Here is a 25,907-nt window from a genome sequence, read left to right on the forward strand (position 1 = left end):
TTTGCGCCGGCGCCCGGCGATAGGTGAGAAAATATCTCCGACTTCCCTGTCAAAGAATAAGCAGTGACCGGTTGTGTTGTGTATGCCTAATTTTATAAATACTTTGTAAGTCTGTGAATTGAAAGAGCCGTTTTTTTCGTTTGCCATGCATGCCTATTTGTCTGTAAGCTCACTGAGGCTGAAATCTATAGAGCGTATTTTGACTTAGTTCAGACTTAAAATACAGAGATAATTCTTATGAGTAAAGTGAAGTTATAGATGCCCGAAAATACGACGAAACGCTTCGAGAAAAAGTACGTAGTGCCCCGTCCTTTAGTTTGGCTCGTCTTGGCGGGGGCACTGCCGTGCCCCCCGATCGGTGTCTAAATGCCACCCGTTACATGCCAAAGATTTTACATCGATATGAAGTACTTATGCATTATTTGATGTTTTTGTGTAAATTATATTTGAAAAATACTTAACAAACTAAAAGCTTAATGTATTACTACTTTAGGTATTATTTTAACCTTTAAGAAATTAAGCACACGTAGTATTTCTTCATTGGAAAACAAAACAATAATTGTATTATTTTAAAAATGTTTGTAATTAAAAAAACAAGACTGTAGAATAAAGGTAATGAGATAACGTTATACTTTAGAATCTAGCAATGATTTTATTTTATGTAAATATGTTAAAACTAGCAAGTACCTATATTATATTTTTAGATACCTACTTTGTAAGACGCGTGTCTATATTAAGTAGTTACCTATGATGATAACTTGCTTCAAGTTTTTATCAGTTTAATAGTGATCTAAAAAAAGTTAGTAACAAAACTACATAATATTAGTTATGAGGTTATATCATAATATTATTACCTTTAACTACCTACGAGGTTGGTTATCTAAGCAAGGCATTAACATTGAAATGTTTTTTCTTATCAGTAAAGAATGAAATCGTTTTATTTGTAAACGGTTTTACCACGGTAAACAATAATAAAGGGGTTTACAACCATTTTGTATCTTTAACGTCTGTAAGTGCAGGGTAATCCAAAACACATGTTCCAAGTGTCGCGTCTGCAACTAAAGCTGATAGTAACGGTTCTATGGCGGAGGCGCGGTGCATGACTCATCTAGACTCGTTCATTGAGCACTGGTCCATTGAGAGGCGCTCGCGCTCATTACTGCTCCGCCGGCCCGGCCTGTGCACACGCATAGCGCGTTGCTCGCAAACGGACCACTACACCGACGCACTGCCTACGTTATGTTGCCTCTCGCCTCTCGATACAATGTAAGTTAACGTTTAAGCCACCGACTTCCTGTCCTACCTGAGCCTACGGTATTAATACGATCGCGTATTAATTTATTTACTCACAAGTGTTTTACTCTATTACAGATGGAGAGCTTTTCGAAATCGTGCATCTGGCTCGTTGCAGCGGCACTTTTGGCCGCGTGCGGCGTGAGTGCCGGCGTTGGAAGTAAAAGGCCATTTACGCCCACCGATTCGATCTTAGATATCATCGATACGGAGCAAGTTGAGAGAATGCTCGCGGCGAGAAGACGGGCCGAGGAAGCCACGGCTTCACCGACTTCCTACTTGCAGAGAAACGAACTCGGCGAAGGCAGTTCCGAAACGATGGTCGTGTCTGCCCCCGACCAGGATGACGTGACCGAGATGCCCCGAGGCGCAGCCTTCCGAAACATCCTCAAGTCCTCGAAGAACGCGTTGATCGTTACCAAAAAGGAATATCTTAAGGAAGATTGGTGTAAAACGGAAAAGTTGATCCAAAAAATCCGCGAACCCGGGTGTTTACAGGCGACAGTGATAAACAATTTTTGTTACGGACAGTGCAACTCGTTTTATATTCCGAAGGGACCGCGACGGCGCGAAGGAAATGACGAACGGCCTCCACCTGCGTTTAAGTCGTGCTCGTTTTGCAAACCAAAAAAGTTCACCTGGATCACTGTTACGCTTCGGTGCCCGGGACAGAACCCTCCGTTTAGGCGCAAGCGTTTACAAAAGATCAAACAGTGCAAGTGTCTTCCGGTGGGCGTGAACTGATGTTGATCCGCGACAGACCCTCCTCACAGAGGCGAACAATCCGTCCAGCTCGATCGGTGGATAGCATCCGAAGTATGTGCTGAGCGCGCAAACGTTAGGAGATGCAAAAGGGAAGAGCACTGAAGAATGCAATCATAAAGTGTGACGTAAGGCGATTTGTAATGACATTGTTACCTGATGTTTTGATTAGTAATTATGCCTCGCTTATTGGGGCGAGTGAGGCGCGGACTGTTGAACATATTATTCGGATCGCGTGCTCTTGTACGTCAATAGAGATGACGTAATGTGATGCACTGTAATAACTTGTAATAGTGCGGCTTCCACTGCAAGCTGTGAAGCGAGAGCTTTAATTGTCTGTAGTGATACTGATTAGTTGGCTGATGTTAGAAAACTAGTGACAGGTGACCTTGCGATCGTTTAAGGATTATTTAGTACAAACGTGGCGCTGGAAAAATCTGTGCTTGTTACGTAATCAACTGAAAATATGGTGTTCGCACCGCAATTAAAGAAGAATCTACACATTTCTATTGCTACATAATAAGTGTGATATTAGTTGTAGAAAAATCTGTAGGCGATATGCACGAGAACGCAACTTTATGTTATTTATTTTAATATAATTTTTATCATGATAATAATAGTAGATGTAGATACCAAAATACGCTTATACAACATAATTTAATGATAACTGTATAAAATCGTCTTGATATAAGGAGATACAGAGTAAATGTAATTACTTAGTAGTAGTAGAGATAATTCAAATAATATGATCTCTGTTTGCTCTCCAGTCTTCGCATTTGTTTATTTGATAACAATTTATATAATATTATATTCTGTTAAACGATGTTTGACAAGTGTAAAACATATCTTGTCAGAGATATCGTTGCGCAAACTTCGTATTTATTCAGTCTTTCACCGCAAAACAACTTTTTTGCGGCTTACGAAAGGGCTAGATGAATGCCAGTACAAAATTCTGTTTTTTGTTGTTGAATCATCCCTATCATATTCTTTTTTTTTTCGTTGAATTACAACATAAATAATACAAACGAATAATTATCCAATTTGAAAGAGTTAAGTTAGTTATTTATATATTTGTTGGTATTTATTTATAATACATTATTTCTCATTTATCTTTATTTCTAAAATGTTAATTTCTATGTGATAGTGAAACTGAACTTCTTTGACTGTATCATATTACTTATTTTTGTCGTAAACTACTTATATTAATATAAACGGACCTACATATAAATATGTGAAAATTATATCTATAAAATCAGTAATTGTTACCTACATGGTATACCGGTAGTACTTAGTATGTGTTACAGATATTTACTTTACATTTGTTTGGAGTGGCTGCACACATAAGTCTGACGCAATAATATTTTCTACTTATAGCAAAACTCTTGTTACATAACTTCTGTGGGTGTGATTCTTATGATTTCTATCTTTGGAAACTGCTAATACTACTAAGAATAATATCAGCAGTTTCCAATAATTAACTAATGTTGACTAAGAACTCCGGTCGTTCGAAACAAGTCTGGCATATACCGACAAAATTGTGTCTAAGTCCAGCCATAAATACAGTTATGTTAAATATTTTATTATGAAAACCGCTCAGGATATTTCAAATATTAAAATATGAATTTTAAGTTACTTAATAATTATAAACACGACGCGACAGAACTTATGCCAAGTTTCAGATAAGTAATGATTCCTCTTTACACTGTTAACTTTTGGCTAAAGTTAACCAGTTAAGTAAAATGAGTTAAATAATATTGTTAGATATGGTGTTAGATAAGATGTTAATCCCACTGTAAACTATCTAAAGTTCTGAATTCAAAGTCCTGTGCATCACACTCTCAGTAATTTATGCTACTGGCTTGATTATGACGGTCAAATAAGCAAGGAGGTCTAAATCAAAATCAAAAAATCAAAAAAACCAATCATTCTTTGATGAACGTGCAACACCGATCTCTGCACTCAGAACTCTAGATTGTTTTTAATGGAATGGACACCTGTCACCTTAGTCGTTGAACGGAATCGCTACAGTCAATTTCGTTGTAAATTTTACTTTTAGCGATTTGCGTTTAGTAAGGACGGACAAAAAGTCTCAAAATATTTTCAGAAAGTCTTTATGTGTGCAGTCGCTCTTTAGTAATGCGAAAACCTCTATGATTTCTATAATATAATGCAGTAATGTAAATGTTGGTTCTCTTGCCTTTATTCAACGTAATTAAATGCAGCATAAAGAAATTGAAATATGCGTAAATATTGTAATGTATATAAACTGTAATAAAAAATATTTTGAAGTGACTTTTTTTAGATAGAGTTCCCTATTACTCGCCTAATGATAAAATAGAGATGGTCAAATTATTTATGGTGCGTTTCCACTAAGGCAGAAACGAGCGGAACGGAGGTGAGACGTGAAGAACATTTTTTTATTCAGATACAAGTTATATACCTTGACTGCAAATCACCTGGTGGTAAGTGATGATGCAATCTAAGATGGAAGCGGGCTAACCTGGAAGAGATATGGTACTAGTTACGCCTTTGGTTTCTACACGGCATCTTATCGGAACGTTAAATCACTTGTTAGTTGTTGGCACAGCTTTGCCGGTGAAATGGTAACTAGCCACAGCCGAAGCCTTCCACCAGACCAAACCAAACATTTAGAATTGAGATTGAGATTGGTCCTTGGAACACGTCGTTCAGCGGACCAAACCCGTCATGGTCAATATTAGTGTGCCACAACCCATTAAATGTGTATAACTAAATTTTTATATCTATTCTATTCTTAACAGCTCTGGAAAAAAACTTGTCAAGGAGTCTCAGAAATAAGAAAAATAAACCCATTAAATTAAAAAATTAAGGTCTAAACAGACCGGGTGGCACACTGACGTCCAATTCGAATGACCTTTACCAGGACTTATTAGATATATGGATGATGTCAGTGATGATGCGTCTGAAAGGCTTGGGCAGCAATGCACGTCGGCTACAGTATGACAGGACGTCATACTTAATGCGCGCGTACGTGTGTATGTAATTGTAATACAATAAAATGTCGCACTCCTGTGCGCGTAGAGGAGATAAACAATGGCTTTTCAAGTGCGCATACACATAGTTATGGTTCAGTAGTATTGCTACTTAACTGCTAAAAACTGTTACGGTTATTATTTCGTACACAGAAGTTTTAACCAAAACCTGTCTCGGAAACTAAATAATCTTCATAAACATCTATTTAGTTAGGTATTTTTTCAGCTTTCGCTTTTTATGTTCAGGAGCTATGTGTTCTATGTGTTCATGAGAGATCTCGGAGCCTCCCAATAAGCGCTGAGGGTGGCCAAATCCTACATAACCAACCCAGGACATCTTAGGTAGCTTTTGGGGGGGGGGGGGGGGTGTAAGTATAGGTACTTGCCTCCGAAGATGAAAAACGAGATATATATTATTATTATTATATTAAGTGAGGATAAGTAAGCACCTGCTAGGTAGGTGTGCCTCTGTGTAGCGGTAATTGTGCTTTTCAACTTTACAGCTTATACTTACCTAAAGTTTATTTATAAAATTGCTATGATACAAAGACAGACAGATGGACTATACGAAATTATTAGGGTTCCTTATTTTACTACGTAACCCTAAAAAAGCATCAAGTCGCCTATTTTCCCGTAAGGTTCAATTGAAATTGAAGTGCCTTATACCTAAACTGTGAAATGTGAATATTTATGACTATGACGTAATTCTATCAAACAGTTCACCAATAATTATTATTCAAGCCCTGTTGCAGTATTGCGATACGTTGTCACTATCAATTATGTATTTTTTTTAAACGGTCTTATGTCATCGACTGTGCGATACAGGCTGACGGATGAGGCTAGCAAGCAATCCAATCCAGCATGCGTCCACTGCTGACGAGCAGGCGAGTCACCTGATATTAAGTGATTACCGCCGCCCATGAATTTGCAAATTGCAATACCAGAGGGACCGCCAATGAGTTGCCGGCCTTTTAGGAATTTGTTGGTCCGCCCCTTGAATAACACCATGTTGTAATCTAGTGGGAACACCGCACCGTCCACAGCAGCTGGACATAGAATTCTTGTAAGAACTTCCTCGCTCGATAATCTTGATCCGCCTGAATCCAAGGCTCCCTGCGACTCGTTTGATGTCGTCTGTCCACCTAGTGGAGATCTTCCAACTCTGCGCTTTCCGGTGCGAGGTCGCCATACTAGCACTTGGGACCCCGAAGTCTGCCCCGATGCCCATTGCCATTTCAACATCACTTAAAGCTCATTTCTGACTTGATCACAAAGAGAAACTCCAAGCATAGCTCTTGCCATCGCCTGCTGAGAGGCTCTGAGCATAGATGGCACTCTCTCTGAAATCTGGTCGATGGCAGAGTGAACTAGAGTGAAGGAACTCTCGACTTGATTCTGAATCGACGATAATGTCAAATATTAGGCTATGTGACGTGAAATCATAGAAAAATAGGCTATTCATAGGCTACCTAGCGTCAAATGTAGGAACATTTGATGCCTGCCAGTGACGTTGAGGCCTCGACGTTTTGTTACAAGTTCCCTAACTGCCGTGAACAGTGCCATAAGCCTGAATACACCATAATGCATGGGGTTCATAGTGTCATAGTTGTAGTACGCGACAGGTCGAGATGGCCATCGAGGTATGAGGCGGGGGACGCCTCGCACAGCACCCGCACGTTATCCGCGCTCGTCCGCACTGGGTAAGCGCGGGCACTGTGCGACATGCATCCGATTGCGATCTCAACCTGTCGTGTACTATAAATACAGGCTCGGCTCAAAGTTAAAAGAGCTAGAACGTAGAACCGTAAAATGTATCGATGTGTAAAGTCACTTATAAAATACTAGTGACCCGCCCCGGCTTTGCATGGGTGCAATTTACATACTAATGTGGTGTCATTGAGGTGCCATTGCCTCGGAAACTCAAATGAGAGGATTTTTTCCGACCTAATTCCCATTATTTCAATTTCTCTAGGGATCTCTATTTTTCGAGAATGTAACTATAGCTATACACCTTCCTCTTGAATCACTTTATCTGTTGGTGAAAACCGCATTAAAATCCGTTGTGTAGTTTAAAAGATCTACGCGTTCATACATACATACATACATACGGACAGCGGGAAGCGACTTTATTTTATACTATTTAGAGAAGATGCGTAGTTACTTGTACAGGTAGTTACTAAAACACGCCATTTTTAAATTTGCATTAAGTTTATTTTTTGTTGTATTGAGTATGAGTAATTCAAGTGATGAAGTGGAATAATATATAATGGAATTAACAACGTTCGACATTTTAAATTAGGTGTAAATTAGGTACGCAAAATTATCTTTTGATGCCGAAATCTCAAAACAGGTCTTATGGCGTACCTGAGAAATGTTTTAGTAGTTATTCTAGCTTATTAACCTGTTTTTCCACAAATGTCATGCGTTAAGATTACAGACCGACGATGGGAATCGCTTGCCTACGGCTCGGGCTTACAAACGTCAGCTTGTTTGTAATTTACAGGTAAACGGGGGGTTATTTTGGGAGCAGTCAGTGAGTGAAAGTTCAACACTATATTACCTAATGTACCTAATAGTTAGTGTTTGTTCTTATCAGATTTTAGTCATAATAACCGGGACCGACAGCTAAACCAGTCTCCCATCCAGATACCGACTTGGGTCAACGTTGCTTAACAATCGCAATTAATCGATATTATTTATGCGTTGTCACAACTAGACAAAATATTGTGACGTTATTGACCAATATATCGAGGTGTGACGTAGTCGTAGAGGATATAGAAGGACGGGTTTCTATATCCCCTACGTCCCCTACAAGAGACCTATGTCCATTGTCCAGCAGTGCAGTCCACGTCTATTGGTTGATGATGATGATGATGATAACATAGGCAAAGATGAAAGGAGCAAGTTGTGTTTTGATAATTAAGTACGAATCGTTTGCATCTTGGCTATCAACAAGACCGTCAAGACGTATTATAGGCCAAGAGACATTGTGAAGAACATTAAACTGTAATAGCGGTCACGCACGCACTCACCGGGCGTTTGTGCACTCATCCGTGGTTTCACGGATCCGCCAAAAAATACGAATTGAATTTACGTATTTATTCAAGTACTGCTGTTGCATCTACATACTGGAGGTTCTTAATTTGGCTCTTGACAGACAGACAGACAACAAAGTGATCCGTTTTTCCTTTTGAAGTACGGAACCCTAAAAACAGTAAAACATTACCACCTTAATTTACCAAAATTTTTCCTTCATATTTTGATTATCAGATTTTGTTATAACTATGTACCCACTTACTTACGTATCTTGTATACTTTATCAAAATTATCTTTAATTAATTTTATTATTGTGTGTTATATTGTCTGTAATTACAAGCTGTGATAGCCTAGTGGTTAGGACGCCCGTCTCCTAATCGAAGGCCAGGGGTTCGATCCTAGGCACGCACATCTAACTTTTTGGAGCTATGTGCATTTTTTTAAAGTAATTAACTATCATTTGCCTTAACGGTGAAGGAAAACGTCGTGAGGAAACCTGCATGTCTGAGAGTTCTCCATTTAATGTTTTCAAGGGTGTGTGAAGTCTACTATCCGGCCAAGTGGTCAGCATGGTAGATTATGGCTAAAACCCTTCTCATTCTGAGAGGAAACCGTGCTCTGTAGTAAGCCGGCAATGGGTTGAACATGATGATGACGATGAATTATTATTGACTAGATGATGCCCGCGACTTCATTCGCTTGGATGTAGGTTTTAAAAATCCCTTGGGAACTCGCTTTCATTTTTCGGGACAAAAAGTAGCCTATGTCACTCTCCAGGTCTTTGACTATACCCATAAAATCCCTTGCTCCTTTGCGACGTGATTATAGGACAAGCCAACAAACAAACACACTTTCGAGGGTGAAATAGGAGTTTGAAATTTATGTAGTCCACGCGGACGAAGTCGCGAGCATAAGCTAGTATGGGTATATGGGTATTGATAAGTAGGTATTTTTTATATATAATATCTATCCCGGCTTTACTCACGTGTTTAGTGGACGTAAGCCCGACTAGTTTCGAACCCATCCGGGGTCCTTTTTCAAGGGAGTCAGTTCGCGCACGCGTCGCGGAAACTAGTGGGGCTAATGTCGACTAAACACGTGAGTAGAGCCGGGACAGATATTATATATAATGGAAATCACTCACGATCGTTTAAACGCTAAAATAGGTATATTTTGTAGAGCGTCTCTCAGAGTAGAAGGCCGCCTACTCACTAGCGTTTGTTTCAGCGTGGGAGTAACTTTAAACATACAGGTACGTAAATTATCAAGCGTTCTGTATACGTAAAGCAATACTCCCACTTTTACTCGACAGGATAAGTAATATTAATCTGTACGCGGCGTGGCGTATTTTAGCCTTGTTCGCTAGTATTTTTTAGGGTTCCGTAACTCTAAAGGAAAAAGGAACCCTTATAGGATCACTTTGTTGTATCTGTCATCTGACTGTCAGTCTATCGCGTCTGTCTAGAAAACCCATAGGGCTGTTGACCTAGAATCATGAAATTTGGCAGTACCTAGGTCTTATAGCACAAGTAAAGCAAAATCCGAAAACAGTGAATTTGTGGATACGTCACAAAAAATAAATAAAACAAATAATTAGTATTTTCGATTTTCAAAGTAACTATACCAAGACTGATACGAAGTGGAGTATCATATGAAAGGGATTTATTAGAAGACCTATAGGTACATTCTAAGACAGATTTTTATTTATTTTTATGCATAACCGTTTTTGATTTATCGTTCAAAATGTCTAAAAAAATACCCAACTACGGAACCCTCGGTGCAAAGAAGAAAAAGCCATGTAATTTTCACCACGTGTTGCGTGTGTTTCAGATTTAAACGTCAATTAATACGATTCACGTCTTACATTTTACGTATGTTACTAATATGAGTAAAGTTTACATTCACTATGATTTTCGAATTTCGATCGTTAATATCGATATGAAAAGAGGAACAAGTAAGGTCACCTTCACAGTTGCGTTTGCTGATTGTAGGCATTGGTTAAATATACAAGTTCAACAGGGGCTCACTGGTGTGTATACGTGACTTTAGACAAACTGTTGACAAATTGTTTATTATTGTTAGTACATCCAATTGCTTATATCTATTCTTCAACTGCACAACAATGTTATCAAACATTGTTAAAGTTAACATGGGGTTATTCAACTTTAATTAAATTAATTTAATTTAATTTAATAAATTTAATTCAACTGGCGGACCAACAAATTCCTGAAAGTCCGGCAACGCAACGGTAGTTCCTCTGGTGCTGCAAATATTCATGGGCGGTGGTAGGCAGAGGATTAAAAGGGTTTCGCTATAGTCCAGGCACCACGCTGGCCAAGTATGGATTGGAAGACTTCACACAGCTTTGAGAACATTATGGAGAAATCTCAGGCATGTTTTCCTTCACCGTTAAAGCGAGTGATAAGTATTTAATTTCTTAAAATGCACATACTTACTTAACTCTGAAAAGTTAGAGGTGCGTGCCCGGGATCAAACCCCCAATCTACCGAATAGGTGACGGACGTTGTAACCACTAGACTATCGCAGCTTACTATTAAAATTAAGAAAATTAAATATAGATAAATAGAAAAATAGCCAAATATAAAAAGTATAGCTCATTTATTTTTAAGTCACACTTAAACTGCATTTTTAATACTTAATCGTCCATTAATAAAAGGGTTAATTATTACACAAAATAAAACTACAATTACACCGAATATAGGCTTTATTTGAATAGAAATTTGATTCAGTAAGTCTATTGCAACCTCACAATATTATCGTCCCTACGACCATGAAAATCCATATTATAGTAACTACATACTTAAGTTCAATCACTTTATGTGATAATTTCAAGCAATCTCTAGCAATATGCAATTTTTCTTAGATATAATCTCCAAATTTTAACTGAAAGCTAGGCCATTTCCCTTCGTGGACTGACTTCTAGCTCGAAACTGTGCTCGGTTAAAGCGCGTGGATTCTTTTTATAATGCCTCAGCTTCGATTCTTGGTTGGTTGGGATCTTTTATGATTCGAGGTGGGCCAAATTTGATATACTTAATTCTCTTTTATTTTATTCGTAACTTAGATGCGCTTTATAAATTGAGAAATTGATAATCAAAATCAAAAATTTAGATCAACTCGATAAATTGCTTGTAAGTTTCCATTACTTATAAAATTTAGATACATTAAGGTAACTCTACATGCATATTATTAGAGAATGCTCTGATTAAATAAATAAAAGATCTGGGAACATAAAAATGCTAATGTTATTTGAGTGTGCGCGCGTCCTTAATCGTTATCCCGGGTAGTTGCGAATCTAATCGGTGTTCGTAGTTCTTTTATGCCCTCAAGTTAAAGGGTATACTTACCTATAACCGTAACAAGATCATGACCACGAACCTCGGTTAAAACTTACTACATCTGGAAACCAGTAACGGAGATACCCCTCTTAAAACTAAATGACAATTTACTAGCAATTTTTGCAGTTCTTATGGTGCGGTAAATACCTACAAGCTAGGAGATGAAATATCTTTTTTTATATCTACAACTTAATAATTATAACTAGAATTATTAAGAGAATATCGGTTCCCTAAAACCAACTGACATCTACTGCATGAAAGAAGAGTAGGTACCTATAGATAGCACAGAGATGCCTTTACAAGATTCTGCTTTTCATCAATTTAGTAAACTAGTATAATGACTTCACATTTTCCTTAAAACTATAATAATAATATAAAGATATTTTCCTTCTCACGCTTCCAAATTCCTATTCAATACATTATTTAAGAAAATAGTTATAAAGAAGAATATTTAATTAGCGTTTAAACTATCGTGAGTGATTAATTCCAGTATACATATATCACACACCGTTTACTCATGTGATTAGTCGACGATAGCCCGACTAGTTTCGAACGCATGTACGAGGTCTTTTTCACAGGTACTCAGTTCGCGCACGCATCGCGGTTGAGAATGCGGCGTGCGCGAACTGAGTCCCTGTGAAAAAGGACCCCGGATGGGTTCGAAACTAGTCGGGCTAGCGTATACTAAACACGTGAGTAAAGCCGGTGTGTAATATATGTATAATATTTAATTAATAGCAAAACAAAGATATTATAATATTTTCAGACTTCACAATTAGCGTACGAAGGTACTGTGTTCGTCAGTGTTCGCTAATCCACCACAGTGTATAAGAACAATGAAAGTCTAGTACCTTCTACGTCTATGGTAAGAAATCTTTGAACATAACGAAAAGGCTTGTTATTAAGTAGTATGATATCACATATCGCTAATCTAAAGTCTATATTACAAAGCATGATCAATATTGCAGCTACACCACGTAGGTACCTATATAAAGACCTTAACGTGTGACTACCTAACATACTATTTCGCGGTAGCTCCTTTATATTTTCTTCAATGTACATTTTCTTAGAACTATAAGTTAAAACTAAGTGACACCACAAAGTTGCTCTTACTGCAAGTACAAGCCAGCATTTTTTTTTAATTTTATGTCAACAACTTAGGTATAAATTATAATTCTATTATGACTAGAATTTTACGTAATATAAAAAATATCGTTTTGTATATAGTTTCCTAAAACCAACTGAGACTGAATTAAATAAAGTATAGCATAGCTGCGTTTACAAGTAATTTTGCTTTTCATGCATGTACGTAAGTAGTAAATTTTTATAACTTTGCCTTTCCTTTTTTGCCATACATAACATTATACAGATATTTTCCTTCTTACTCTCTGAAATTCCTATTTAGATATCACTCCTTTAGTAAGTACTTTTTGGCCGCAGATATCAATCAAAAGTTCTTAGTTAATTAATAAATCAATAAATATTTTACAAAATTATATCATCATATTATTTTTAAGACGGAACGTAACCATCAATTTGCTCTTCATAATATTATAACGTTACGCGTAAAAGATAAAAAGTAAAATTAGGTCAGAATTTTTAAAATATTTGATCCAGAAACATTAGCTTCCAATAATTTTCGAAAGTTTTGTCAATAACTTATTATTATGGTTTATAATTTATTAGTTAGGTGTTTGGTATAATATTTATGTAGAAGTTTTGAATTTTTGTGACCAAGAACTCCCGATAAAACTTACGACTCTTCAATTTACTTTACTTACGATTAGTTCAAAATTTGCAACTTGAGTATAGTCGATTCTTTAGTTTTAAATAATATAAGATAAGCATAGTTAATAATAATAGTATCGGTTAGCCAAGAATCTAATAATATTATGATGTTGCAAGAATGGTAGTTGGTGTTGGACACCAAACTTCGAGCTTCGGTGTTACGCCTACTGTGTTCGCCGGCGTTCGCTGCAGTTACATAGTGTGTACAAACCATAATAAAAATCTGGTATCTACGTACATCGAATAAAAGCAGGTTTGTTACAATTTATACAATGTCACGTTTATACAATGTCTACAGGTTTATACAATGTCTACGTACTACAAATCTAAAGTTTATACTACAAACCATGCTCATGTAGCAACACCATCGCTGGTATAACGACTAAGTACTAACTGTTTCGGTACGCTTCCACATATTTGCTTCAATGTACATTTGCTTAGATTACTTATAATTAGATAGATAGATAGAAATACTTTATTGCACACAAAAAATAATACATAACATGCCAAAAAACAAAGAAACTAAAACTAAAAAAATGATTAAACTATAAAATTAAAGAGAGTACAATCGCGTAACTCTTACGTCGCGGCAAGTAAGAGTCAGCACTTCGCAATTTTACGTCTACAACTTAATTATAATATTATTATGACTAGAACTAAAATTTAATTTAAATAATTTCGGTTCCTTAAAACCAGTAATTGTTACTGCAAGATAGAAGAATATAGCACAGCCGCGCAAGATTAACTATTTTAAAATAAGTAATGCGTGTAAATTAGGCTTAACACTTTTTTCTTGCATTCAACACTGCAGACCTATTCCACCCGCCTCTATCAAGAAAAATTTCTAGCGTAGCGTCCATTAATTTGATCGATGATTGATTGGATTACTGATTGTATTTTACCTATAGTATTGTGGTAAATATTAGCTTAAAACTTACATTATGATATGGCTCTATCACAGAACTACAATCACGTTTCTAACATCAGCATCAAATATAAATATCTCTTACACTTGCGAGAAAATTAATCCACTCAGTATCTCGAGGAGAATTAATTTTTCACAAGTATTCTATTAAATTAGGTTACGTAAGTTAATAAACCAAAAATATTTTATTTAAAAGAAAATTTTCAAATTCAATTTCGATTTTCGAAACAAAATTTTTCATCCCGAACCAGTAGTAAATTATTATGACGATTCAAAAGCACTTGTAAGAGTTTATATTATATATTATTTATAAATATATATTATATATTTTAATCGTTCGATTGAAAAATGTACTTATCTAGTAGATAAATGTCGTTAAAATAATATTATTATTGTTATCAAGAAAAAAAGTTTAAAATGAAAGAAAAACAACTGATTACCCTCTACTTATTACAATACGTTTTAAGGCAATAGTGAATAGGCACCATCTAGGTAACAGGATTGATCCTTTTCAATTGAATTGATTATTTGATTGATTATTGTATAGATCTATTGGGTTCAGAAAATGTAGTTCTATGACAAGACCGAGCTGTTATATTATTATGATGCACAACTTTACTTTTATCTATTAAAATATACCAAACTACCAATCTATACTACTAAATACCTACAGTGTAATATTGCAAAAATTGTGTGCTTATTTTTTAATCACTAAATACAATAATTATACTTACCTAATAGTTATTTGTTTTCTTGCGCCCCCTCTTAGTTTAGTTAGACGTGTGGTTTAGATTTTGTCGATAAATGTCTTTAGTGATGACAGTGCTAAATTATTATAACAATTTTTTTTAATAACCAATATTCAAACAAATCAGACGAAACAGATTCTGACCAAAAAATTAAACCCAATCATAATTATTTTAGCAAACCTACTATTGACTTAAGTTACAAATTAATTATTTATCAATTTCGGAAAATATGCCGCAAAAAATATTTTTCGAAATTCTTAAGATAACTAAAATATACCTTAATTTTTTTTTTTTAATTTATTATTATTATACAAGAGAAAACTATACATAATAGGTAGCACGCATTGTAAAAACCACAGAGCTTTGACCCTCAATGCGTACGTCTGCGCATTACAATAATCATGCCTACTTATGTCATTAAAAAAAAAAAGATTATAAATAAATAATCAATTGATACTTGTCGGTATAAAAATAAAACATGGAATTTTTTGACCTTAAATGAATTTGTGGGTAAGTATTGATTTTATTATTATGGTGTAGTATATGGATCTTCTCTACGGTCGAGGAGACGTCGGCATCTGCCACAATGAAGTCTGCTATTTAGTATTAAAAATGGCAGATGGTGACTCGCCGCTCACAGTACGGTACCTTTGAGCCCACGAATCGGTACCGTAACATGAACTGCTAAAAGGTGTTAAGGGGTGTACTATCACTTTATTGCTTTTAAATCTTTCAACTAATGACACGATTTGTTGGCGTTATTGCCTATTCAGATTGACCGTAGAAGCACGATAAGCGTACAACACTCTCAAATATCCGGCTGGCGTAAACACCACGCACCGAGTGTCGACACCTCGGTGCAACGGTCTGCAAGTCTGTCTCATGCTGTCTCCTGCAAGCCCCAACAGGTCAACAGCACCCCATACAACATACAAAATCGTGTACACGGTCAACATGATTTACATTTAACAGCGACAAATCGTGTCGTTATCAAGCACCCATTTCACACCCTTGGAGCTGATGTTCTGCTCTTGCGAACTCCGTTCCGTGCCTGCCGGCTACATCAAGCACGGAGGCAGGGGCTCTCTTTCGAAAGCCCCATGGAGCACTCGGGTCCGTGGTGTCGCCACTCACCAACAGCTTCGCCACAAGCTGCCCTGCGGAAATAATTTACTGCCATTGCTTAAATTAAACCTTGCTGTATGGTGTTATTCTGTAGGATACCGCCTTATGACAAAGCGTCTTTCGTAGGCCGCACACTACACTAGAGCTGTGGGTTCGCCGAAATAGTTCGTCACAAACGTGCTGTGCAAAATAATTCCCAAATCAAATTTTCCGAATTCAATCATCAAAATTCCCTCCAATTTCCCATTTTTGCTATTCTTTCCCTCTACTAACGTATTTGTTTTGCTTGTGCAAAGTCTATTGTATCAAAAGTAAGGCGAAAGATAGATACACCTTACATCCACGCCCGTGAATTTCTAAGCTTTGTCAAAAGTTATTTGACGTTATTAATATATATTATTAGCGATACATTATTAAAAGGAAAATAATGTTAAATTACATAATATTATTATAAATTATTTTCAGAGTGGTAATATAATTTTATGGTTAACATTGGGACTAGCTTATTTACACTCTACTAATTTAATAAATAATACTTAGTAAGAATTTATCAAGCGGAAAAAATAAAGTAGATTTGTAGTATAAAAGAATATGTAAACGGTAACAATATTATTACAGGCTTCATCATTAAGCATGTACAAAAATATAGAATATGGTTTTTTTTAATTTTTATGATTTTATATAAAAATACTTACATTTAGAAACGTATGTAGTAAGAAAGGTATGTGAAATAGGGTAATAAATATAAGTAACTTATGTATATATCTACATTTATAAGTAGGTACCTATTTAAAATTATATAAGTATCTACTTAAATAACGAGGGATGAAAGACATACCTAACAAAAATACAGCCCTTATTTAAATTTTAAATTTTAAACTCAAATCGATGGCCTTAGATGTTTATTTACCATTGGCCATTTTCGCCACTTTTAGCTTTTCGTTATCATGCGAAACCTACACAAAATATTTATAAAAGGTACTTAACAAATTAGGTTACGTAAATGAATGTAGGTTTATATGTTTTATGCAGGATAAACAATCATAGATATGTTTTCTTTTTTAATTTTACAAATTTTCATAACATAATATAAAAAACCAGTTATATACCTTCTTAAAAATCAACCACATTTACATTTTAAAAATTGTGTTGGGAACTGTAAAAATTACACATTTTCGAAGTGAAATCTCCTCAAGCGTTAGGCGATTTTGGGATGAGAAAAACTCAGAGTGCTCAGAGTGCCGATAGATGTAAAAACTAATGTGACCTTAATGGTTTTGATTTACAAATTATGAAATTTTAGCCTCGATAGCTCAACGGTTAAAGGAATGGACTGAAAACCGAAAAGTCGCCGGATCAAACCCCACCCGTAGCACTATTGTTCTTACCTACTCCTAGCACAAGCACAGAATATATCAAGCTTTACGCTTAATTGGAGGGGAAAGGGGAATATCAGTCAGCATGATAAACTTGGCTAATATTCTTAAAAAAATTATTTATAAGTACTAAGTACAATTAATTTGAAAATCGAAAAAACACACTGTTATTTCATCGCTTTAATTGTTCACTTCTGTCGGCAGTCTCAACTGACTGCCAATTTTTATTTTACGTGACTTAGATGACTTGAAGCCTGGAGGGTAAAGAACGATTTTAATTAATAAGGTTTTCCATTCTTGAAATATCTAGCCTTGACTGCAGTTTATCTTATAGTTCAAAATCAAACACATATAAATTTATTTATTATCAAGAGGGATCCGTTTTTAGGTTGGGTGTTTGTGCGTGTTTACTTTCTTCTGGTTTTATCGAATGCCCGAATTTAATAGCATGATAACAGTTTAGTAAATAAAATACTTATAAGAGATATACTTTTGGTCGTTCAGCCCTCGCAAATAAAAAAAATCTTTGGTTTTCTAGCTTTTGTTGAGGCTTTTTGGATTATATGTACAATACCTTAAACTTTATCTACAATTACCTACTTAGTTATTTTTTTAATTTTCTTCTTTGACATAAAAGCTACTTTATACTTTACAGTTTCAGCTGAAAGATTCGCATTGTGATATTCATATTTTACATATAAGTAATTACAGTTTTATCCTAATTTTAAGTAACTATATTACATTTTTTATTCATATTAAAAAAAAATAAGTACCAGTTCTGTCTTGATTGAAATTTGTAATTTTGTGATTTGTTTTAGATTTTCATTGATATTTATATCAAAGTTATTGTTATGAGAACGAGCTCACCATAGATAATATACTAATATGGAGCTCACTCAAAAATATATGATTTCATTTGAATAGTTATTATGTTTTTAATAAAATACCTAATTTTTACCAGAAGTAGTTTAGGACACCGCGGTGTCTCGTATTTTTTCCAAGATTAGTACGCGATAAATAGCCTCATCTGGTGACAGAAGGGCTGGCTCATTTTTTGCGCAACGGATCAGCCTAGCTGTCAACCTTTTATAGTGTGATTGTCAACGATCAGTGAATAAATTAGTACTTCAGAATACTATAATAAATAAATAAATATTTATATTTAAGACGTACTGTATTAATAATCGAGTGTAGTGTTTCTTTTTGATAGTATATACCTATTGACTACTAGGTAGATTTTCTTAAATATTATGTACAGTTATTTCATGCCGATTATTATAACATACCTATCAAAGAAAATATTTTTCAAATTAATTTAATAACAATCTATATTATATATAAAATTTAAAGTCTTGACTGACTGACTTATATCCACGCACAGCCTAAACCGCAGGTCCTAGAGACTTGCAACTTGGAGGGTATGTTCTTTTTGAAGAGGTAAGCGTAGGTATCGACTAAGCAAGGATTTTTCAAAATTCCACCCCTAAGTGGGTTAAATGGGGGTTTTAAATATAGTAGTCCATGCGGACAAAGTAGCGAGCATAAACTAGTATAATATAGATTATATCATACTATACTAATTTACAACATTGCATTACTCGTGTGTTACGTCCTATATATTATAACTAGCTTATGCTTGCGACTTCGTCCGCGTGGACTGCATAAATTTCAACCCTCTATTTTACTTCCTTAGGGTTGAATTTTGAAAATTTCCTGACCAGCGGTTACCTACATCATAATAACTATCTGCATGCCAAATTCCAGCCCAATCCGTCCAGTAGTTTCAGCTGTGCCTTGATAGATCAGTCACTCACCTTTTCCTTTTATATGTTTAGATACTTAATATCTGGATCTCTACACAGATACAGGTTCGACTGGCAAGCTTTATAATTATTTATTACTAGAGACTGATTACAATTTACAACATAGCAATATTTGCAACTATGTTGTACCTACATTATACTAGTAAATATTAGAATAGATTAAAAATTACTACAGGCCCTTCGTAATGTGTCTGTATATTAGGCATTCCGAACCAGTGGTAGATGCATCCGACTATTCGAAAGTACTTGTAAAAGTTTATTCGAATAAAAAGATTTATTTTTATTTTTTTTATTTTTTATACTTTTATATTTACAAATAGTTAATTCATTTTACTAGGTAAGTATAATGCCTACTTATTATTTACATGCTACAGTTTCTTTACGAAACTCCAATGTTAGGTAAAAGGTACCTAAGTACTTAGGCTATACCAGGTGGCCCCATAATGACCTGGCCTGATATAGTTCTGAGCGACAGGTTGTGACTTATGTGATGGATCGTATTGTATATCTTCTATGTTTTAAAATAAATAAACATGCAATCAACGTAAAACCATTAAACACAGTAGAAACATGATAGAAGAGGCTCCAAAATACATTATAGAACTACAATAACTCTTGTACACATAATACATTCGGTAGTAAATTATGTTATTTTTTACTTTTTAGTGTTTGATTATGGAAGTCGGTTAAAAAAAAAAAAGGGATCATATTGAATTCTATCATTTGCGTGAGATATTAATTGTGTGTCTTGAAAACCTGTCCAGGTATAAAACATACACGATCTTACTCTTGCACAGTTTAACTGTACCTGTACAGGTAAGTCTGTGTATATTCTTATTTATTAATAAGTTCAAACTAGGAACTAGGTGACTCTGATAATTTAACAGAACCAAAAGGTTTTCGATAAATACAAAAATACTCTGTACATTTCCTGTGGTTGTACAGTATAATTATGTAATTACGTTTTAAGTAAAAGATTATAACAATAATATAAAATAACAAAAAAATTAATAAAAAGAAATAATAAAGAAATGGTTCTATCAAGAGGCATGTATGCACGACTCACCTCGATACCGACTAAAAATATAAGTTTATTAAAGACATTTTCAGCTTGGCTAGAACTACTAAAACGGGCTTGTCCACAAACTAAGGACAATCCTACAAAATCTAAACATCCCTAATGTCCCTAATACAATAAAGGTCCAAACTAATCTAGATAATATAATGCAATGGGAAAAAATAATAAACTGTTTCATTATTGCTTAGTGGCAATTAGGTATGGGTAATTATTACAGTACATATAGGTTATACCTAATTTCAAAATTTCACTTACCTTAGATTACAAATTACTCAATTATATAGTGATTTTCTTTTCACGTCATAATAATATGACACTTTAATCGATATAAAAATATATTCAAAATATATTTGCTATTTAATTATATTTACTATGTACAGACTACTGTGTGTGACTAGATGCGTTCTTCATTGACTTCAATATTTTTACAGCTTATTAACCCTAAAATATATGTCTTATTTTCAAATAGATATACTTTAAAGTCACTAGAATTTTACACCCCAATGAGTCTAGTATATAATATTCATTATATTAATATTATGTAGGTATACTATAACTGAATATAAAAATAATTTCGATAGTATAAAAAGGACTAGAATGCTATATTTTGCAATGCCTTGACGGGGCTTCATGTTATTATTATGTATTAATGTTATGTTATATGTATGTATTAATGTTATATAAATGCAAATGATCAATAAGTCATAAATATCACTAACATTAATTATTTCACTATGATAAAACAAAAAAATAGTTGTACCTAATAAATAATAGGTATGTTAAATTTAACGACGATAACAGCTAATTTAAAATGGCGTAACAAACTCAGAAGTAGTTGTGATAGAAGGCATTTTTATACTACAACTGAAGATGTTTGAAATGGAGCTAGCTGATATAAGCTTTTTCAGCAAAGCAAATTTTTTATAATCCTGTACCTAACGTATTTACCGTGTTGATGTACCTATGTGTCAGCGTCTTTTGAATATTTACAAATTGTATTTAATTATAATTTAAATAACTGTTTAGTATTTTATAATATTATTGTAACGACTAAGGAAGACTTTTGGGAATGTCAATCAATGAATAAGTACATTTATTTTTACAAAGTAAACATAAAAATATATTATCGAATTTACTTTTTGATATATTTTTATGTTTACGAAAATGCACCAAAACAGCCATTACAATATTAATTTGTCCACCTGCTATTATTATTAAATTAGGTAATAATTCAAATAATAATTTTATTTAATTGAAGGCAGTTATGAGAAAACTACCCGTTTTATATTTTTGGTTCAAAATCCATTTATCCATCTCTAGGGCTATTCTTTATTTCGATGTTATATTTTAAACAGTTGATTAATATTACACATCAACATATAGACATCCACTGTTGAGTATAATCATTGGCATAGGCATTTCTTAATAATCTGGATTTTAGCACTCAACCATAATAATCTGGATCATAGACTACTCAACCATACACTTATCCAATGCTAGGCGCCCTAATGCAATAGTATTAGTATTTATAGGGAAAGTACTAAGTAATATAATTTCTCTATAGCTCACAGATCCGCTTTAAAATTCTTATCTACCTTTATGTTCCATTTGTTTTTGTTTAAAAAATATAATATAAACTATAGAGCAATTGATTTGGAAGTAAATATTTATTGAAATATTATTTATTGAACTGCAAAAATCATATTCGTAATCATAAATTTGTTATTAATTTTGTTTAACTTAATTTTCCTTTAAACGGGCAATTAGAAACATTTTACAGAAGTTATTTGAGGTAAATTTAGTTTTTCTGCTATTTCATTTTATTTACACTACTATTTTTTGAAGAGGAGTCAAAACTTCTTTATTAGGGGGAACTATATTTACAAAGTCCCTGATTAACAATATACCTAACTATAATAATATTATCATAGCTATCTTATTCGCCTAATATTTGCATTTATTATATGACTATTGTATTTATTTGAAATCAATGTACAAAAAATGAAACATAAAATCTGGGTTTTAGTTAGGGGTTTAGTTAGTTGCAATAATATTATTTGTTATTTAAACAATGTAAAAGAAAAAATGCAATATTACCTATATAATATTATGCATTTTTTCTTTTACAGTATATAGAATATTACAATATTATAATAACTATAGCATAAAAACATGTCGCCGAAATAATTTAAGAAGATAGCCGAAGCAACTGAAGATGGTGACAGCTTGCAAAACTTTAAAACGAACAAATTCTAAATTAGCATACAGTCATGGAATTAGGAAGTACCTACATAATTTATATTATTTCATACATCCATGCATACAGTATAGAATTATGTCAACCATTGATAAAAAGACAGACGTCCGCATAACAGATTATAAATACTGATTAAAGATAATAATTAATATTAAGCACTATAATTTAGGCTATGGAGCTTTTAGATTGATTTTGTAGATTGAATAATGATTTTTAATGCGCATTCTTCTTCTTCCTGTCTTTATCCCACGCTATTCTACTCGCTTCTGTCCATCAACGTATGCGCATTATCCACCCCTTTCACACAAAATCCTCTTTATAACATACGATCTTTTAATATTCCATCAGTATAATTTTAACGTTACGTAAATGATTAATACTTACCCGTTGATTTTGAGAGTCTTTATTTTTGGATAAGTTTAATTTCTTTAATTTATGTCCGCATATTACAGTAATAGTTATTACATTAGTGTTCATGTATCCTATGGTCTCAATCGTGGAAGTTTCCATAGCTGATACGGAAATATCATCATCATCACCATGATCAACCCATCGTCGGCTCACTATAGAGCACGGGTCTCCTCTCAAAGTGAAAATGGTTTGGCCATAGTCTACCACGCTGGCCATGTGCGGATTGGTAGACTTCACACGCCTTTGAGAACATTATGGAGAACTCTCAGGTATGCAGGTTTCCTCACGATGTTTTCCTTCACCGTTCAAGCAAGTGACATTTAATTACTTAAAACGCACATAACTCCGAAAAGTTAGAGGTGCGTGCCGGGGATCTAACTCCCGACCTCCGATTAGAAGGCGGACGTCATAACCACTAGGCTATCACAGCTGTTCTACGGAACGGAACGGATACGGAAATATACGTTGAGGTTTTTTGTGGTTAAGTGCATTTATTTTAAAAATTACTTAATTAAAATGAATTATTCTAAATTTGTGTAGGGGTTGTAAATATTAGAATTAGTATTACCCTACGTATTATACAATTTCGAGCCCTTCGCCTTTTCTTGCATTCTTATCCTAATAAATATGTATTCAAAGACAGTTAAAAATATGTACTTTTTCATTAACATTAATGTCTATTGAATCAAAACAGCAATGTATATTCGAAAACAAGAAAGCCTACAAAATTTACTATACAGTTAGTACTAATAATATTATTTCTATTTTATTTTCAAAAGTTATCGGGATTTTATTTACTCATTAAGATGTTCTTCACAATGCTTTAGTCACGCCCGCATTTTTCTACTTCCTACAATCTTTACTATACAGAATTTTTCTTTATATCAAAATTTACTATACAGTTAGTACTAATAATATTATTTCTATTTTATTTTCAAAAGTTATCGGGATTTTATTTACTCATTAAGATGTTCTTCACAATGCTTTAGTCACGCCCACATTTTCTACTTCCTAAAATCGTCTTTTTTGTGATTCGCTCATGTATTATATAATATTATTATACACGTCTGAATATTATATATACAACTTAAAGTCTATTCTGAACATATAGTTATATTACTAATAAGCTTACAAATGTAATTTTTAACATATTTTAAAAATACAGCTATTATTTTATATTATTTTATACTATTAAAATAATTCTTAAATTAATACCATTGAGGTATTAATTTAAGAATTATTTTAATAAAACTACCTATATGTGTAAAGTATGTGTGTGTATATTGGGTCAAAATAATGATAACTGTACCATACTTGTAAAACTCAGTGATTTGTATAAAAAAATTGATTGATAAAAAATACTTAGATTCAGTTCCCATAATATAATAATTAAACACGCTAGCGTCGAAATTAATTAATAATATTCACATCAAGTGATTCCACCTACACCTTCATTCAATATCAAAGCTCATGTATATGAGGTTGCAATAGATTAGAAAAAGTTTACACAAATATATTCTTATCATCTTTAAGATAGTTTAATAAAATCTAAAACCTTAAAGTTTGTATGCTGTAAGACTACTAATAAGGTAACATTTAATAAATATGTACGTCGAATCCTTTTTTGGCTGCTATAGGTAGGCGTTCACCCAGTAGGTACGGGTTTTCCACCTAAAATTGCAATCATTAAAATAAAAAGCATGATCTGAAAGTGTTACGCCATAACTGATAATGATGTAGGTACTTAATTTTGCAAACGACAATCTTACAAAAACCTTAATTGCATTACTACCGCTACATTTAAAAACGTCCAAATATCCAAATAGGAATTGTAAGAATCAGAAATTATTAGAAATTTATTAAAATATCAGATTTAAATTTAAATTATCAGAAATTATAACTCGACTCTAGTATCATAAGGTCGGATGTGTACTTCCGACCAAACTCACTTTTTTACATAAAGGTAATGAGCATTTCGGGCTCTTTCTGCCAAGCTGACACCAGCATTTCTATCTCTTTTCGTTGCAAAGATAAATACATGCATAATGTCGTATCTGAACACATTCTAAAAATTTGGAGAACCATAATTATATTTTTTGACTTGCGTATGTATGCACCAAAGCAATGGAGAAAAATGATAGATGTATTTTGAGTTCGACCATTATGCTACGAAATAAGTTTATTTGTAATACTAGCTGGTACTGCAGTTACGCACTTCTGCTTCTAAAATATGTAATAATTTTGTTAGGTAAAATCACAACAGATGTTATGCTTCAAATTTTTTGTATTAATATTTGGACTGTGAATCATTTATGACTTTTTGCCTTGTAATATAAATAATTTTGCAATAAAATTCATGGAAGTAAGTTTAAATAAAGCTTTTTGTTTGTGACTACATTAAAGTTGATGTGATTAATAGGTAAGAGATCCATCCTATTTCACCAAAATTTTGGACTAAACTGCGGGAAAAAAGTAAAGAGCCAGAATAAAGCTGAAGACATTTTGAAAATGTAGACTAGAAAATCTTTTAGGACCACGAAAATCACACCATGGAAATCTAAACATATAATATAATAATACCCCACTAAGCAAAAAACCGTGCATTTATGGTGTTTTTTATGAATCATAGTTCAAATCATCAGTTCAAAATGTATTGCCCTAGTTTTTAAGGTAGCCTTAAAAAATTAGAGTACCTAATCAATTTTTTTCTTCTTTACCCGTCTTATAATCGACCGACTTTGATATTAATCGAGAGCAGAAATTATAAGGCACCTACAATATGTGATGATAGTGATTCTAACGAAACATACCTTATTATAGGAAGCTTTAGATTATGTTAATTTAAATATAAATGTAGTATAAATTAATTTATTAATTAAACAACTAATAAAAGTGAAAGTAAAAAAATAAAAAA

At 33.7% G+C, this 25,907-nt stretch overlaps 2 protein-coding genes across 9 annotated transcripts in view; one reads left to right on the forward strand and one right to left on the reverse strand.

Annotated features, from left to right (window-relative positions):
• The first annotated feature begins 1,087 nt into the window (after positions 1-1,087).
• LOC117984315 (gremlin-1-like) lies at positions 1,088-4,317 on the forward strand. The gene is made up of 2 exons (XM_034970950.2): positions 1,088-1,266; positions 1,372-4,317. Exons 1-2 carry the CDS (start codon positions 1,240-1,242, stop codon positions 2,035-2,037), a joined length of 693 nt encoding a protein of 230 aa, XP_034826841.1. The 5' UTR covers positions 1,088-1,239; the 3' UTR covers positions 2,038-4,317.
• A 6,492-nt stretch (positions 4,318-10,809) lies between these two features.
• Positions 10,810-25,907, reverse strand: part of 7B2 (Secretogranin_V domain-containing protein 7B2) — a 29,957-nt gene continuing 14,859 nt past the window's right edge. For 7 of the 8 annotated variants that reach the window (XM_034970941.2, XM_034970940.2, XM_069500340.1 and 4 more), the window contains one exon: positions 10,810-24,664. In XM_034970941.2, the coding sequence (XP_034826832.1) occupies positions 24,590-24,664 (75 nt within the window). In that variant the 3' untranslated portion in view covers positions 10,810-24,589. Of the gene's footprint in view, positions 24,901-25,907 lie in introns of all 8 variants that reach the window. The other variant, XR_011237031.1, reaches the window with a different exon arrangement.

Source organism: Maniola hyperantus, chromosome 8, assembly GCF_902806685.2.
Source record: "Maniola hyperantus chromosome 8, iAphHyp1.2, whole genome shotgun sequence".
Classification (NCBI taxonomy): Eukaryota; Metazoa; Arthropoda; class Insecta; order Lepidoptera; family Nymphalidae; genus Maniola; species Maniola hyperantus.

Coding starts and splice junctions, on each gene's coding strand:
- LOC117984315 (XM_034970950.2), top strand. CDS start 1,240: ATGTTGCCTCTCGCCTCTCGATACAAT. Junction 1,267..1,371: donor CTCTCGCCTCTCGATACAAT/GTAAGTTAACGT, acceptor ACTCTATTACAG/ATGGAGAGCTTTTCGAAATC.